The sequence below is a fragment of the Phragmites australis genome, chromosome 24 (genome assembly GCF_958298935.1).
Source record: "Phragmites australis chromosome 24, lpPhrAust1.1, whole genome shotgun sequence".
NCBI classification, from domain to species: Eukaryota; Viridiplantae; Streptophyta; class Magnoliopsida; order Poales; family Poaceae; genus Phragmites; species Phragmites australis.
In genome coordinates this window covers 20,022,908-20,041,138 of record NC_084944.1, presented here as the reverse complement: position 1 = coordinate 20,041,138, position 18,231 = coordinate 20,022,908, and the positions used below count along the sequence as shown (strand labels likewise).

The 18,231-nt window shown below is 48.0% G+C and overlaps 1 protein-coding gene across 1 annotated transcript; it reads right to left on the bottom strand.

The window, feature by feature from the left end:
- Positions 1-12,717: 12,717 nt before the first annotated feature.
- Positions 12,718-14,013, bottom strand: LOC133907242 (putative F-box protein At1g32420). The gene has a single exon (XM_062349248.1). The coding sequence runs from the start codon at positions 14,011-14,013 to the stop codon at positions 12,718-12,720; it is 1,296 nt and encodes a 431-aa protein (XP_062205232.1).
- Positions 14,014-18,231: the final 4,218 nt, after the last annotated feature.

Genomic DNA, 18,231 nt, shown 5'->3' with positions numbered 1-18,231 from the left:
TATATATATATATATATTGCAATCCACGTGCCAGAATCATGATAGGGTCAACGACCATCTTCTTCTTCTTGGTATTACCGAAGAAGTGCAATGGGAGAGAGTTTGGGGGAAGCCACACACGGCAAGCATGCCGAGGGTTCCATTTATATTGGCTCATGAGAGAAAATCAAGGGATTACAATGATCTCAAGGATTGGTACAGTTGTTAGGATATATACGAGATATACATCGGTTAGAAACAAATCATAACGCTAACATCCCCCCGTAGTCGCAGCGGGAGGAGACCAGATGCAAAGACTGGACCATAAATCAAGGAAGAGCTGAGTTGTAACCCCTTTGTCATAATGTCGGCGAACTAGAGACTCGAAGGCACATGGAGAACACAAACATAGCCAAGAGAAACCTTTTCCTGCTCAAAGTGAATGTCGATCTCGATGTGCTTGATTTGACAATGTTGAACGGGGTTGGACAACATGTATCACATTGTCATAGTAGACAATAGTGGCAAACTGAAGAGGTAAATGAAGCTCCTGAAGTAGCTGGTGAATCCAGTAGCATTCAACTACAGCATGTGCCACCACCCTGTATTCCGCCTCGGCACTAGAGTGGGAGATGGTCGTTTTTCGTTTGGACGATCACGAGACGAGCTTTTCACCGAGGTAGACGTAGAAAACAGACATCAACCAACACGAATCAGGACAGCCGGCCCAATTCGCATCGGAGTAGGCAATGAGAGATGTGGTCGGTGTAGCATGTAGATGTTGTTCGAAGTCGAGCGCTCCCTTAACGTGCCACAAAATGCACTTGATCAGTGCAAGATGAGGTTCACGAGGGGCATGCATGTGAAGGCAAACCTGTTGCATGACGTAGGCGATGTCGGGGCGAGTAAGAGTTAGATACTAGAGGGAACCAGCCTAACTCCTGTACTCAGTAGCGTCGGTGACGGGCTCCCTAGTGGTGGCTGACAATTTAGCATGAGTGTCCACTGGTGTCGTAGTAGAGTAGCACTCGGACATGTCGGCACGCTGAAGAAGATCAACAACATACTGATACTGTGACAGGAACAACCCAAAGGTGGAACGCATCACCGAAATCCCGAGGAAGAAATGATGGTCACCAAGATCCATCATGGTGAACTCTTTGTACAGACAACAGGTTATGCGCTAGAGGATCTCGGTGGTGGATGCTGTAATGATGATGTCATCGACATACAACAGGAGGTAGGAGACATCGGAGTCGGCACAAAGGACGAAGAGTGATGTGTTGGAGACCGAAGCCACAAAGCCCAAGGTACAAACATGCGAAGCAAAGCGCTGGTACCAAGTGTGAGGCGCTTGCTTGAGGTCGTAGGGGGACTTCAAGAGGCGACATATGAGCTGAGGCTATGAAGAGTCAACGAAGTTGGAAGGTTGCTTGTAGAAAATGGTCTTGTCATGGGTGCCATGGAGGAAGACATTCTTAACGTCTAGTTGTTGGATCGGCCAGGAACGTGAAGCAGCGATGCTGAGGTCGACGTGTATTGTTGTCGGCTTCATAACTAGGCTGAAAGTGTCATCGTAGTCAATACCTGACTGTTGAGAATAGCCATGGATGACCCAACATGCTTTGTAGCAAGCGAGCGAGCCATCTGAACGGATTTTGTGCTTGAACACCCACTTGCCGGAGACGGCATTGGCGCCCGATGGATGAGGAACATGTGTCCAAGTACTGTTGTTAATAAATGCTTTGTGTTCATCTGCCATTGCCTGACACCAGTGAGGATCCTGAAGGGCGGTGGTACATCTTAGGAACCGCAGAGACATCGGAGTGAACCATTGAGAGGTTGAGGGGATCGATGGGAATGATGATGCCATCCTTGGTGCATGTCCGCATGGGGTGCGGACCAGGAGCGGGCCGGGCGATCGGTCGCAATGGCGCGACTGCCTGGTGTGTGCGCGGAGAATAGAGCTGGGCCATGCCAGTCAAAGGCACACCTTTGGCATCCGGGGGCACGTCCGGGCCAGCTGAAGGCACGCTAGTGTCAGTCGTTAGCATGGCTAGGCCAACCGAGGGCACCATGGGTGCGGGTGGCGTTGAGGGGCCCGACACCACGCCAGACGTGGAAGGCATGCATAGGCCAGTGTCCGATGAAGATGGCACCCGAAGTGTGAGTGATGCATCGGGAGTAGACTTCGTCTCCAGGGAAGGCTGGTCAACACGCGTGGGCCAAGCCGAGGTGGCATGAACATGCAATGCTGGGAGGTTTGGGACTATAGGAGCCTGCAAAAAATCAAGTGCATGTGCCAGAGATGGTGGTGGTGAAGTATGCGAGGCAAAGGGAAAAACAAACTCATCAAAAACCACGTGACGGGAGATTACGATCCATTAGGTGGTTGGGTCGTAGCATCAATATCCTCGGTGGGATGAAGGGTAGCCAAGAATGATGCATGCAACAGAGCGAGTCTGAAGTTTATTGGAGGCAGTGGTGGACATAACAAAGGCAACCAAACACACGAAGATGTGAATAAGAGGGATGGACACCGTGAAGTTTGAAGTAAGGAGTGGACGAAGCAAGGGCTGTGCAAGGATGACGATTATGAAGATACATAGTAGCAGCAAGGGCTTCAGCCCAAAAATGAGGAGGCATGTGTCCTTGTATGAGTAGCGTCCGCATGGTGTCATTTATAGTACGAATAGCATGCTCAACCTTGCCATTTTGTGGATAGGAAAGGCGGAGAACAACACCATGACAATAAAAAAATATAGTGGTCGTGTTGTTAATGAATTATTTGTCATTGTCAGTTTGGATAGAACGGACAGGGACCCCGAACTGAGTTCAGACGTACGCAAAAATGATTTGGGGGCAGGAAAGGCACCAGACTAAGTGCGAAGAGGAAAACACCAATAAAAATGTGAAAAATCATCCACGATCACTAAATAATACTGAAAGCTTGGTGTCCTCACAACTGGAGATGTCCATAAATCACAATGTATTAAAGCAAAAGGCACACTAGACATGGAAGTGGAGGTAGCGAACAGCAAGAAAACATGTTTGCCGAATTGACACGCATGACATAAGTAATGACTGATATTATGTGTGGGAATGCAGGATGAGCGCTGAAGTGCGACGGTGGCATCATGACCGAGGTGACCAAGGCGACTGTGCCAGACTTCAGCTGACGCATGTTAAACACCATAATTCACCCTTGGATTTTGGTAAATAAATGGGGTAATGACCTCATTCTATGCATTTTATTATCACTAACCCTCACATTTCCACTAGTTTTGGTGCATCAACCTATTTTGCAGAAAAAGCCAAAATTATGAATAAAAATTGAGTAATGGAAGAAAAGGGTGAAAACGGGCCTTTAAGGGAAGGTTCCGCCAGCCAGAGAAGCTTTGTCAAGTTCAGTCGTTGTTTGGCCGGAGAAATCCACTGCCAAACAGCCACCCGAACAAGTCAGCAGATTTCAGCCGTTCGACTGGAGAAATCCACAGCCGAATAGCTGACGACTTTGGCAAGGAAATTTTGGCCATTTGGCCGGGTTTTTTTTGTGGCCGAGTTGACGGACGACTTCGGTAATGAGTTTTGGCCATTCGGCATGGACTTCCCGTGGCCGAACAACCTTCAGTCCGCAGCCGGCTCGTTGGCCACCCGACGGCTAACCAGCACATGGATGGATGGGCCAAGGTGTCCATCCATGGGCCACCCTCATGCCGATCGACCGAGAGTGGGCTAAAAGGATGCAGGCCACCTCAGAAGTCTTCTGGCCCATTGTCGGCCTGTCGACCACCCGATGGCCGGCCGGCATGAAGCCAATAGGCTGACTGAGGCCACCCACGGGTCACCCTTGGGCCATTGGGCCGAGGGCAGGCCAATAGGGTGCATGGCAGTCGGGGACCCATCCATGTTGGTCGGACCCACCTGACAGCCACCCGGAGGGGGTATCCAAGGCGTCCGGATTAAGGTGGCGTGTGTTGGCTGGACCCCCTTCGCGCCAAACCAACTTAAATCAATAGTCTGGCTGGATGGACACTTGCCCCCGGTTGGATGGACACTCATCCCCAGCTAGAGGGCTTCACGCTAGGAGGCACCGACATGGAGATTGGCCAACACCCCTATATAAGCTGCCCCTCATTTCCATTGGCACATAGCATCCAAGATCATCCAAGTCCATTCCACCACTCCATAGGTGCAATGTAGGCTCTTGTGCACCTCCATGATGTAGTGTAGGCGACCCCGGGAGAGTAGTAGCTAGGTAGTAGACTAGGAGAAGAGAATAGAGAGAGATGAAGAGAGTAGTAGCTTGGAGGTTAGGATGCCAGCTCTCCAACCATCTTGTACCTCTTCGGTGAAGATATTTTCTACAATAAAGCCGTCAGGTCTTCTTCTTGTCTGGTAACACTTTACCTGATCCCTTCTATTTTATATTCCGCCTCAACTTGGGTATTGTAATTCTTGTGGGTTCGTCGGCTAGCTTTGCAATGTTAGACTGCATTTCTTAGTCTAGTTGCTCTGCTAGATCATATATTTAGCAGACTATTAATTCTATGTGTAGATATGGTGTCTAGGTTAGCTTGGAATGCGGGTAACCCCACGGGAGACTGCAGATAGGTGACAACTATCGCGAAATCAGCTAGTCTGGGTTACTTAGTAGGCGAACGATAGCGGCAAGATCATAAGGTCCAAACGGTGGATGAAGCAATGAATTAACGAACCAAAGCCATTAGGATATAATCTATCGATAGGTGGTCATTAAGCGGTGCCACAATGATAATTAATATGATATATCTGACATGCTACTAGACTCCGGTAAGCTCCCTATGCACCCTTGGTTTTGTCAAGTGTCCTGCAACACCTTTGGTCGTGTGTGGCAAACAACTCCACTCCTTACTATTCTTTCTCCGAAACCCATCATTGGAAAGTCTTGTAATAATTATATACTTGTTAATTTGATATTCCTATCTCATTTGCTTCCCTATGGAAAATACGATACCCTGGAATACTCCAAGGTGAAATGCTACGACGAAACCTGTGCGCTTATAGATATCCATTTGCATGGCGTAAGGATCTCCAAAAAGCATCCTTATGCCTACTAAATCAGCAAGTGCACAGATACCATTGTAGCCTTTCACCACAGAGTATTCCGAGGTATCGAATCCACGAGGAACGAGGAGTGTTTCTATGGACCTAGCCGATGCGAAATCTAAACGCAAAGGTTGGGCAAGCTATGTATTGGAAGAGAGAAGTATGAGATGAAGGATCCATTAGCCAGGGCTTCACGAGATGATCACCTATCTTTAGATACCTACCAACAAACTTGGTTAAGCAGTTGTCCACTTTGGGCAAGGATATCGAACTTTTACGAGCCTACCTTCTACGGTCACCTACTAACATAACCCGGATGTAGCTGATTTAATGATAGTTGTCATCTATCTGCAGTCTCTCATGCCATGCAGGTGGACTTTTACTTAATATTTGGTATGTTCTTTATGTATGATATATAAATATGTATAGATGAAACTGTACTATACTGACTTCACCTTTTGCCTTACATTTTTGGTCGGACCAACGCTTTGGTTGTCTCGCCTTTCTTAGCCCCTTCGCATCCTGCGGCCCCTTCTCTAGTGGTGTTTTGTCGAGTTGGGTGTGAGCAAATCTGAATTCTTGTTGCCTTCTAGGTGACCCAGGCTACCGAGGATGTCCCTCTCCACACTATCGAGGCTATGCAATGCCTTCCAGTTGACATAGACATAATATGCTTTCCAGGTGACCTAGGCATGTTGCGCCTGCAGGTGTGTATGCTCCACTGCCTACCAAGGCTATACAATGCCTTTCAGGTGACCTAGGCTTGATGCCTTCCATGTGACCTAGGCATGCTATTCCTACAGGTGCGTAGGCGTGTCCGCCACCGAGGATGTCCCTCGGGCGCGTCGCATCTCTGCCACCGAGGATGTCCCTCTGGTGTGTGATATCCACACTACCGAGGCTATGCAATGCCTTCCAGGTGACATAGGCATAATATGCCTTCCAGGTGACCTAGACATGCTGCGCTTGTAGGTGTGTAGGCTCCACTGCCTACCAAGGCTATGCAATGCCTTCCAGGTGACCTAGGCTTGATGCTTTTCAGGTGACCTAGGCATACCACTACCCCTTACCATTACCCCTTGGGGGCTTGTTTTATAGAAAGAAGAGGCAGCGAAAATTACCTTCCCGCCCCTAATATTTTATTACAATTATGTACCTATCAGGCCATTTTTGTCCCTTGGCTCCATTTACATGAGCTATACTACTCGAGTGGCGTTGCCGTGCACCGTTCACATATCTCAGGGCTGAGGCGATTTCCCTAACATTGGTCTTGCATGGACACAATGAACCGAACAAAGAAAGAGAAGAATAAGTCTAAGTTAAAAGTGCATACCATAATGGTGGCCGATGCATGTGTTAATGTGCTGAGCAGGCGAAGGGGCACTCCGCACTCGTTTGGTGGAGCTGCGCTTGGAAGAAACGGATTGGAGCTACCTATCTCGTAATTGGTAGAGCTTAGGCCACAGCTGCCTTCCTGCCACAACACAGTCTGATCTAGCGCCTCTGTTGTGCCATTGTTGTCACAACATCGGCTTCTCACTATCCGTTGCCAAGAAGAGCTTTGGTGACGCTGCGCATGGCCATCTGCATCTGATCGCATCAACATGTACGTATGAGCAATAGGGGTTCCTCTCTGAACCTAGTTCGATCCCATCGTCGACCACGTTCGCTCTCAAGCCATACCTGCACATGAACAAAAACGAAACCATGTACAAGAACAAGTTCTCCCAACTAGTGCACATAACATCACTCGCATGAGTGTATTGTATCAATATCAAATCAAGTATTCTTAAGAATTTATTTGCATGGCACGAAACCTTTCTTAACTACCTCAAAACCTGAGAACATTAAATTTTTGCACTACTATGGTGCTTAGAAAAACTGATTGTTTTGATTGATTATAGTAGAATAAAAATTGCAAGGAATCATATGGACCATCAGCCTTATTCTACTTAACCAAGATAGGCCTATGTTAGCATATATTTAGACAATCAGAAACTTGAGGACAAGGTCAAAGTCATACACAACCTCTTCCAAGTTTATGTGGTGAGCAAGCGGAGGGGCACTCCGCACTTGTTTGGTGGAGCTGCACTTGGAAGAAATGGATTTGAGCTACCTATCTCGTAATTGGTAGAGCTTAGGCCACAACTGCCTTCCTGCCACCACACAGTCTGATCTAGCGCCTCCGTTGCGCCATTGTTGTCATAGCATCGGCTTCTCACTATCTGAGATAGGCCTATGTCAGCATTTAGACAATCAGAAACTTGAGGACAAGGTCACAGTCATACACAAGCTCTTCCAAGTTTATATCAAAGTGCAATGAAAAATGGTATCGAAAGAAGAGGTGCAACAATGCATACTTCCTTGATCTTGCACCTATTAACTATCACTTTGAGCATTTAGCACAAAAATTTGATAATTTTCACATTAATTTGGCACTTGTTGGATAGGATCAAGTAGTCAAGAAATTTCAACCATGACAAAATTTAATTGAAGCTAGTTTAGACATTCATGACAAAAACTACAACATGTTGGAACCGGCGGTGACCACCGAGCTCTGGATCGTTTCCGGCGAACTCAGGAGTGCAATGAACACACACACGCGCGAAGTGGAAAGTGTTTTTCTTGCTGCCAATAACTGCATCTCTTTTTCTTGTTTTCTGTTTTTTTTATACGAAAAGGAAACATGCATACATGAGCTTGAAGCCCGACATTCCCGCCACGCCGCACAAGCTGCACGGAGTGCCATTTTACTCGGTCACCCGTGCGATATGCCCGGCGAGCGTGTCGTGGCGAGACTATGCGATGGATGCGGTCACGGCGTGGACTAGGCACATCACTACCACCCGCGATTCTACGCTAACAGACTAAGCATCTAAAGGCAAACAAACGTGACAGGAAATACAGGATTACATCAACAAATCACCCCCTTAATCCTGTTGAACATCGATGACGCCCAGCTTCTGTCTCATCTCGACGAACTTGACTCTACCGAGAGGCTTGGTCAGTATATCAGCCAGTTGTCCGTCTGTGCCAACGTGATCGACTTCAATCATTCCTTCACTGATACACTCACGAATGTAATGGAGCCGTGTATCTATATGTTTGCTTCTCTCATGGTACACAGGATTCTTGCTGAGTTCAATTGCAGACTTGTTGTCAATCAGTAGTCTGAACTTTTCAGTCTTTCCTCCTGTCAGTTCAGCCACCAACCTGCTCAACCACACACCCTGACAAGCACCAGCTGCTGCAGCAATGTATTCAGCTTCACATGAGGACAATGCTACAACTTTCTGCTTCTGTGAGGTCCAAGTCACCAGATTTGGTCCAAGGAAATAAACAACCCATGTGGTGCTTTTGCGATGAACAAGATCTGCAGCTAAATCACTATCTGAATATCCCAGTAACTTCAGCTCTGAATTTCTTCCCTTCACAAATCTGCAGCCATAGTTGATTGTCCCAGATATGTATCTGACAATTCTTTTGACCAGTGCCCAATGTTCTTTCGTTGGTGTTTGCATAAATCGACTTGCAACTCCCACTGAATAAGCCAGATCAGGTCTAGTGTTAACCAAGTACCTTAAGCTCCCAATGATGCTTCTGTACCTGGTAGCATCCTCTTCACTGCCTACATTTCCAGCCAATACTTTCACATGCTGTTCCATTGGAGTGTCTACTGGGTTACACCCTTTCATGCCACTGATCTCAACTATTTTGGCAGCATAGGCTCTCTGACAGAGTGTGAATTCTCCAGTTTTCTGTTTCACCTCCATGCCCAAATAGTAGCTCAACAGCCCTAGATCACTCATACCGAATAGCCTTTTCATTTGATGCTTGAATTTTCCAATTCTGCTGCTGTCAGGTCCACAAATAATGAGATCATCAACATATACTCCAATTAACAAGAATGAGTCACCCTCACTTCTTCTGTAAACTGCATGCTCAACATTGCTCCTTCTGAACCCTAGACTTCTCAGTTCTTGATCCAATTTTGCATTCCAGGCTCTTGGTGCCTGTTTCAGGCCATATAGTGCTTTCTGAAGTTTCAGCACTTTGCCTTCCAATTTGGGATCACAGAAGCCAGGTGGCTGATGAACATACACCTCTTCAAGAAGATCTCCATTCAAAAATGCCGATTTGACATCCATATGGTGTACCTCCCAATTTCCATGTGCAGCAAGAGCAAGAAGCAGCCTGACAGACTCCAACCTTGCTACAGGTGCGAAGACTTCATCAAAATTCACCCCCTGTGTTTGAGCATATCCTTTTGCCACCAATCTGGCTTTGTGTTTGATTATATTCCCAGATGGATCTCTTTTCACTTTGAAAATCCATTTCAATCCAATAGTCTTTTGTCCTTTTGGCAGATCAGACACAGTCCATGTTTTGTTCTCATGAATGGACTGGAGTTCATCTTGCATTGCATCCCTCCAGCACTTAACTTCTAGAGCATTTTCAACACTAAATGGCTCATCTGCTGCTAACAAACACAGACCACTGTATTCAAAATTCTGGACCTCATCTGTGCTATCAAACAAGTCTGACAGTGTTCTGAACCTGAGACCAATACCTTCAGAATCTGCTTCTGTATTTGAGGGTGGAGTGGCCCACTGAATCTCAGGTTGTTGTGGTGGTGGTGGCGTCATAGGTGATCCATGTCCTGTAGGAATCTGAGGGCTATGTGGTGGAGACCAATTTTCATTTTGATCAGTTTGTGGCTGAAAACCTGTCTCCGCATTTGCTTCAGAATTGCCTGTTGCAGGATTGTGTACAGTGCTCTGAAACTCGACAGTGAAAGTTTCAGTGTCTCCATTCTCTCTGCTTGAGCTATTCCAGTCCCACACCTGATCTTCCTCAAAAATCACATCCCTACTAACATGTAGACGACCTGTCAGAGGGTCCAGTAACCGATATCCCTTTGTTCCAGCTTCATATCCCAACAGGTACATTTTCCTTGACCTGTCAGATAATTTTGTCACTCCAGGGCCTAAGTCCTTTACATGAGCAATGCAACCAAAGGTTCTCAAATGAGTAACTTGAGGTTTTCTGCCGTGCCAGGCTTCAAATGGGGTCTTATCCTGCAAGCTTTTGGTTGGTGCTCTATTCAACACATATACTGCAGTTGCTACTGCTTCTCCCCAAAATCGGGCAGGTACTGACTTACTCTTTAACATGCACCTTGCCATCTCCACCACTGTCTGATTTCGACGCTCAACTACTCCATTCTGCTGAGGTGAATATGGGGTAGTTGTATAGTGCTTGATTCCTGCCTCATTGCAGAACACTGTGAACAGATTGGAATTGAATTCCCCCCCTCTATCTGTTCTCAGTGCTTTGACTTTGCTGCCTTGCTCAATTTCTGCTCTGGTCTTGATTTTCTTCAGATAAGCTAAAGCTTCATCTTTTGTTTTCAGCATCTCGACCCACATGTATCTCCTGAAGTCATCAACAACCAACAAAAAATATGACTTGCCTCCTGGAGTTGGTGGTCTGATCTGACCACACAGGTCTGCATGGACCAACTCTAAGCCTTTTTCAGCTCTGTACGTGGACGCTTGTGGAAAATGAGTTCTGTGCTGTTTACCCAAAACACAACCATCACAGACTTGTTCTACCCTGTCCACAATTGGCATTCCTTCTACCATATGCTTTCTGCCTAGATCACGAAGAGCTCTGAAGTTCAGGTGCCCATACCTTGCATGCCACTTCCAAGCTTCATCATTCAGTTTTGTCAGTAAACATACAGGTGGCACCACACCAAGCTTGATTGTGTACAACCGGTTCCCAGTGCGTGGCGCACTGATTATCAGTGTGTGTTCCTGATCAAACACCTTCAGACGACCATTTTCCAACACCACCTTACACCCCCTTCCTCGAGCTGCCCAAGGCTAATAATGTTGCTCTGAAGCTTTGGAATGTAATAGACATCAGATAGTACCTTGTGTTCATTGTGTCAACCATTCATGACGACTGAGCCAAGTCCATGGATCTCCACTCATGACCCATCCCCAAAACGAACAGTGCCCCCCACTGACTTGTCTAGGTGTGTCATAGCCGATATAGTGCCTGTCATGTGATTACTTGCACCAGTGTCCAGAACCCAGATGTTGTCCTCGCACTCCAACGGGACAACATCGTTCTCCGTCAGATGAACGATCTTTGTGGATGCCAATAGCAGCGCCGGCTGATCAGCACCTGTGACGGCGACGTTCACCTCTTCGTGTTTCGGCTCCTTCTTCTTCTTCTTCGGACGCTTGCAATCCTCGGCCCAATGCCCGTAGATGCCGCAGTTGTGGCACCGACCTTTCCAGCGGGGTGTGCCCTCCGACGTGAGTTTTACATTGCCGGTGCTCCTGGAGCTGCTGCCATCAGAACGATGCGGCGCCTTCCCTCTTCCTTGGCCGCCACTCCCACCGCTCCCCTCCCTGGCAGAATTGGAGGTGAAGCGATGTTTGTTCTTTTCAAGCCAATCATCCTCTGCGAGCATCAACCTGCCGGCCTTGTCCACGATCTGCTCCACCTTGTCCTCAAAGCGATCTTCTGCCGCGCGAAGTCTGCCCACCAGCTCCTCGATTGTGAGTCCGTCCATATCACAGAACATCTCAATCGAAACAGCGACTTGATTGAATCGAGCCGGCACGACGCGGAGGAATTTCTTGACGACATGAATGTCTTCGATCGTCTCTCTGAGGGCTTTCAGATTAGCGACGAGATTTGTGATCCGCATGCCGAAATCTTCCACGCTCTCACCCTCCTTGAACGCGATGTTCTCGAACTCCTTGAGGAGCTTCTGTGCATTGACCGCCTTGACACGATCAGTACCTTGCCTCATGGTCTTGAGCAGATCCCACGCCTCCTTGACGTTCGCTTTCGCACCCAGCACCGCCCACATGTCACTGGGCACAGAACACATCAGAGCGCCCATTGCCTGCCGGTCTATCGGTCGTGGCACGTCCTTTCCGGGCTCGATTGCATCCCACACCTCCAGGGCTTCATAGTTGATCTTCATCATCATCGCCCAATCTGCATAATTCGTGCGGGAAAGCATCGGCCACATCAACGTGCTCTCCTTGACGACGCGGTGACCGCCTGATCCTCCTGATCCCGACGTATCATCATCGCCAGCCATCTCCTTGTCCTCTTCAATGCGCGGTCTTTTGGGTGAGGGCGGCCTCTCGAATGGAATATCTTGCATTCAACACCGAGAGCCCCTCACGCCGGTGCTCCTACACGCCTGGACGCCAGCGGCCGGCTCTGATACCAGTTGTTGGAACCGGCGGTGACCACCGAGCTCTGTATCGTTTCCGGCGAACTCAGGAGTGCAATGAACACACACACACGCGAAGTGGAAAGTGTTTTTCTTGCTGCCAATAACCGCAGCTCTTTTTCTTGTTTTCTGTTTTTTTTATACGAAAAGGAAACATGCATACATGAGCTTGAAGCCCGACATTCCCGCCACGCCGCACAAGCTGCACGGAGTGCCATTTTACTCGGTCACCCGTGCGATATGCCCGGCGAGCGCGTCGTGGCGAGACTATGCGATGGATGCGGTCACGGCGTGGACTAGGCACATCACTACCACCCGCGATTCTACGCTAACAGACTAAGCATCTAAAGGCAAACAAACGTGACAGGAAATACAGGATTACATCAACACAACATACATGCATAAACATGGCTTGATATATATTCCATGCCGGCCATGTGAACCAGGCTTTCTTGGTACCAAAGCAGGTAGAGTGGGTTATCCTGGCTGCGCGAGTAGTTACCATCATGTACCACAGATGCAATCGTCTCAAGTGTGCAGGTTTGTGGGTCGTAGATGTGCACGTCATGTGCCGTGGTTGCAAGTACAATTTTTCTATTCTCTTGGGAGGAATCGCTGTGCAGAGGTAGATAGCAAATTGGAAGGACGAGCCATGTTCGCATCAGTTTGTTTGCCATGCTTCCAGCGAGGTTGATGCGATAATCCAACGACCACACACCAGATTCGTAGTCCTTGAGCTTCCAAACCTCAAACATGCTCGCCGCGTTGTGGCGACACCGGAGGTCCCGAATCATGCACAGGCACCCATCAAGCTCCGCGAGAGCTGTGCCGATCGGTTGACTGACCAAGCGGTAGTCTGGTGTACAGGCGTCTGACCGGACAGAATCTATATATGGGTGATTGGTGTCGTAGGGAACGAGGTCGTCTGTGACAAAAGGTGGCAAGGGCACAGTTGCAAACGACTCATCGGCGAGGGAGAAGGACAGGATGCCTTCCGGCTTGTCTCGAAGCAGTAGGACCGTCACGAGCGTCCAGTGAAGGCAACCATTGGCGAAAACCGGGTCCATCATGTTTTCTATAAGGATGTTGGGGAGGGCCGAGTCGAGTTGGCCCGAAGGAGGCCTCCAGCCACGGGAGTCACCCACCGTGAGCACCTGGCAGTCCAAGCTCTCCCATATCGGCCTGTTGGTCATCGAAGCGAGCTGCACTACCTTGTATTCGTGTGCGGCAGAATGGTACCCGATCCCGGTGACGTACGGGAACCCACTCGTGCGGCACGGTGGGAGGTGAAGGAAGCCTCCCGTGGACAGGTTGCACACGGTGAACACGCCCACGCACTGCCGGCCGAGGAGGGCGACACCGCGGTGGCATGGCTTGGCGCCGATGAACCTGGGGCAGTCTTCGCAGGGCACGACGCTGAAGCCGTCGAACTCCCAGCGATGTGGCGGTGCTAGCCGGGCAGCAGCAAACTTCAGTTGCAGCTGCCTGCCGTTGGAGCCTACCACCGCTTGCTGCTGGTACTGGTAGTAGAGCCGCTGGAAGGCGTCCGAGGAGACGAGGTTGTTCCAGGACCGGCAGACGCAGCGGAATCGCGCGAGGGACTTGGACGGCAGGCGCAGCAGGACCTCGGCGACGAGCTCGTCCGGCAGGAAGCGAGGGGCGCCCGTTGCTGCCGCCATCTTGCTACGTTTAGGTTTAGCGGCCATGGATATCTATCCTCTCGTCTATATATCACCTACGTACTACTGATCGACTGCAACAACCGGCCGGTGATCGACCGCCCTCGGTTAGATTAGATTTATTGGGAGCTAGCGCGCACGTACGTGATCGATCGTGATGCGCTTCGGACTCGACTTCCTGACACCGAGACGGACTCGGCCAGGGCAGGCAGTTCAATTCAGTATTATTATATTCAACTAAGCACGCGGGACCATCAAGATTTCTTGCTTTCCCATGTTGTTTTGTAGATGCAATTCGGGGCTAACCACGGATTGTGCAAAACTGAAACTGCAGTCTCCAACAATTAATCACTACGTTCCAGAATAAACTGGCACCTCAAATCACTGTTTCGTCATCTATCTTGTTAGAGTTAATCTTGTTGTTTTATGTTTTTTGTCTATCATGTTTGTCGTGTCCAGGATAGTTAGCGTGTGGTTGCATGGCGTAGAGTCGATCAACTGAAGTGTAGCACAGAGCACGTGCGTAGTCCGCGGATCGGCGCGTCGGCAGATGTGTGCATGCACTGCTTGAAGTCAGGTGTGTGGAAGAGGTCAGCACGGGCATGCAGGAAAGAGTGGAGTGATCCTACATGCACGTCAGATCGTGGAGTTTCATGCACATATGGCCTGGAGTCCAAGAGAGATGGGCAAGTCAAGAGGTGGGTGTTGTGGCTCACCGTGTGTGTACGTGTCTAGCATGCAGCTGATCAATTCAGCTCTGTCCAGTTCATGCGGCAAGTGCGCAATCAGCCGAACGGCCAGGGTGATCAGCAGGTGTGTGTGCTAGTCTTTAAATACGGGTCCATGTATTCGTGTTAAGGAGAGTGTGGTGAAAGTGAAGTGAAAAAGAGGGCGCTGGTGTGCAGAGCCACAAAAAAACTCCTTGTCTGTACCCCTGGTTCTTGTGCGCAAGTGACTTGTGTTCTTCCGTTAGCCTCATCCTCATAGTGCAAAACCACCGTGTGAGTGCTAGAGAGTGTGATCTTTAGAGCTGGGCCAACATATCTTCTTTCTTTTTTATTTCATTCTTTCATTGACCTAATATGAGCCCTACATGCAACTTTGCCCTGTACTTTGTTTCCAGATCCGTGTTCTCAATACACAAACATTAGCAAATGTAGACGTAGTGTTGTTGACAATTATTCTTTTCTCCCATGTCCTCATAATTCGAGGCTATTCAATTGTTAACCACATCTTTGCTCATCACTACCGGTTGTGCAAGAACTGGCAGTGAAAATGGATCACTGCCAGTTCTTAATCTTCCGTGCTCGAACTATGATGGAGCTGCTAAGAACCGGTATTGTTACCAAGTGTCAGTGCTGGTTCGTGTTACAATCCAGCATTGATACATTAGCGTCGTTTTGTAACACGAACTGGCACTGATAGTCGGTATCAGTGCTGGTTCTAGCCACAAATCACCACTGATGATTGCTATAGTAGACCGGACCCTAAATTTTCATTGGATCCGATTTTTTGGTCGCGGCTCACGTATGTTTGTGTGAAATTCCTAAGTCCAGCCGTTCCGCACCTATCCTCTCTCTCTCTCTCTCTCTCTCTCTCTCTCTCTCTCTCTCTCAATCTGTCGCTCCCCACCCATCGTGCCCTTATCCTCTCCCTGTTCTTTGTCCTCCACTCGCACCCGATCTCACTGCGGATAGAGGAGAGCCAGATAGATGAGGGCAAGAGAGAAGGAAGTCCGAGGGCAGAGGAAGACAAGGATGACACGGAGGACGATCAGTTCGCCTCCATGTGATTCGATTTGCTTCTGATCTAGTTTGGCTATTCTCTACATCGATTGCTTCCGATTGGATTGGCTCTTCTCTCCCCACTGGATTCCTTTTGTTGGATCTTCTCCACTCTTCCTACTACTCATGTCCTTTATCCTGGGCTCCTCTCTCCTACAGGTCACTGACTATTAGTGGATATTGATAATATCCGTCACTAATGGCGATTTTGAACCACCACTGATGGCATGCTCTGTAGTAGTGTCGTCATTTCCCAAACGAAAGACACCTGGTTTAATTATCATAAGAGTGAAATTTTTGTGTGAGGAGGTCATGAACAGCAGAAACATGAGGTTGCCTTGAAGTTTAATTGTAAATTGGGAAGTTTTGCAATGACATATCTTTGCATTCCCTTACATCCCTATAACTTGAGAAAGCATGACCTTCGGGTGGTAAATGGGAGGTTAGAAAGGAGGGTGGATCCATGGAGGGGAAGAAAGCTATCATTAGGAGGGAGATTGGTATTGTCTAATTCCTGCTTGAGCAACATTCCTACCTATGTCATGGGGTTCTATTTGTTGACAGATGGCCAGCATGAGGAATTTGATTCTATAAGGTCAAGGTTTTGCTGGCAAGGAGGCAGAGAAGAATTTAAGTTCATATGTATTATTAACACAAAAATTATGAATCAGTGTTTGCTGGTGACTCGACTTCCTGACACCGAGACGGACTCGATCGGCCAGGGCAGGCAGTTCAATTCAGGATTATTATAGTCAACTAAGCACGCGGGACCATCAAGATTTCTTGCTTTCCCATGTTGTTTTGTAGATGCAATTCGGGGCTAACCAGGGATTGTGCAAAACTGAAACTGCAGTCTCCAACAATTAATCACTACGTTACAGATTAGACTGGCACCTCAAATCACTGTTTCGTCATCTAGCTTCTTACTTTTTTATTTCATTCTTTCATTGACCTAATATGAGCTCTACATGCAATTTTGCCATGTACTTTGTACTTTGTTTCCAGATCCATCTTGTCAATAGACAAACACATTAGCAAATGTAGATGTAGTGTTGTTGGTAACTATTCTTTTCTCTCATGCCCTCATAATTTGAGGCTACTCAACTGTTAACCACATCTTCGCTCATCACTACCGGTTGTGCAAGAACCAGCAGTGAAAATGGATCACTACCAGTTCTTAATCTCCCGTGCTCGAACTATGATAGAATTGCTAAGAACCGGTATTGATACCGACTGTCAGTGTTGGTTCATGTTACAAACCAGCATTGATACATCAGTGCCGGTTTGTAACACAAACTGGCACTGACAGTCGGTATCAGTGCCGGTTTAAGCCATGAATTACCACTGATGATTGCTATAGTAGATCGGACCCTAAATTTTCATTGGATCCGATTTTTTGTTCGCGGCTCACGTATGTTCATGTGAAATTCCTAAGTCCCAGCCGTTCCACACCTATCCTCTCTCTCTCTTTCTCTCTCGCTCCCCACCTACCATGCCCTTATCCTCTCAATGTTCTTTGTCCTCCACTCGCACCCAATCTCACTGCGGAGAGAGGAGAGCCAGATAGATGAGGGCAAGAGAGAAGGGAGTCCGATGGCAGAGGAAGAAGAGGAGGATGACTAGCTCACCTCCATGTGATTCGATTTGCTTCTGATCTGGTTTGGCTCTTCTCTACATCGATTGCTTCCGATTAGATTGGCTCTTCTCTCACCACTAGATTCCTTTTGTTGGATTTTCCCCACTCTTCCTACTACTCTTGTCTTTTATCCTGGCCTCCTCTCTCCTACAGGTCACTAACTATCAGTGGTGGATATTGACAATATTTGCCACTAATGGCGATATTGAACCGCAACTGATGGCATGTTCTGTAGTAGTGTCGTCATTTCCCAAATGAAAGACACCTGGTTTAATTATCATAAGAGTGAAATTTTTGTGTGAGGAGGTCATGAACAGCAGAAACAGGAGGTTGCCTTGAAGTTTAATTGTAAATTGGGAAGTTTTCCAATGACATATCTTGGCATTCCCTTACATCCCTATAACTTGAGAAAGCATGACCTTCGGGTGGTAAATGGGAGGTTAGAAAGGAGGGTGGATCCATGGAGGGGAAGAAAGCTATCATTTGGAGGGAGATTGGTATTGTCTAATTCCTGCCTGAGCAACATTCCTACTTATGTCATGGGGTTCTATTTGTTGACAGATGGCCAGCATGAGGAATTTGATTCTATCACACTACTACAGAACTGGCCTTATATGCCGGCCTATCACTGTCGGTTCATAAGCAGCGCGGGAAGAATCAGCCATTGTGGCTTATGAATCAGCAGTGATAATGGTCATCACTGCCGATCGATGGATTGAGTTAGCAGTGATGCCCTGCTCCCTCATCACTGCCGGCTTAATCCACTGATCGGCAGTGATAGTATAACATCACTGCCGG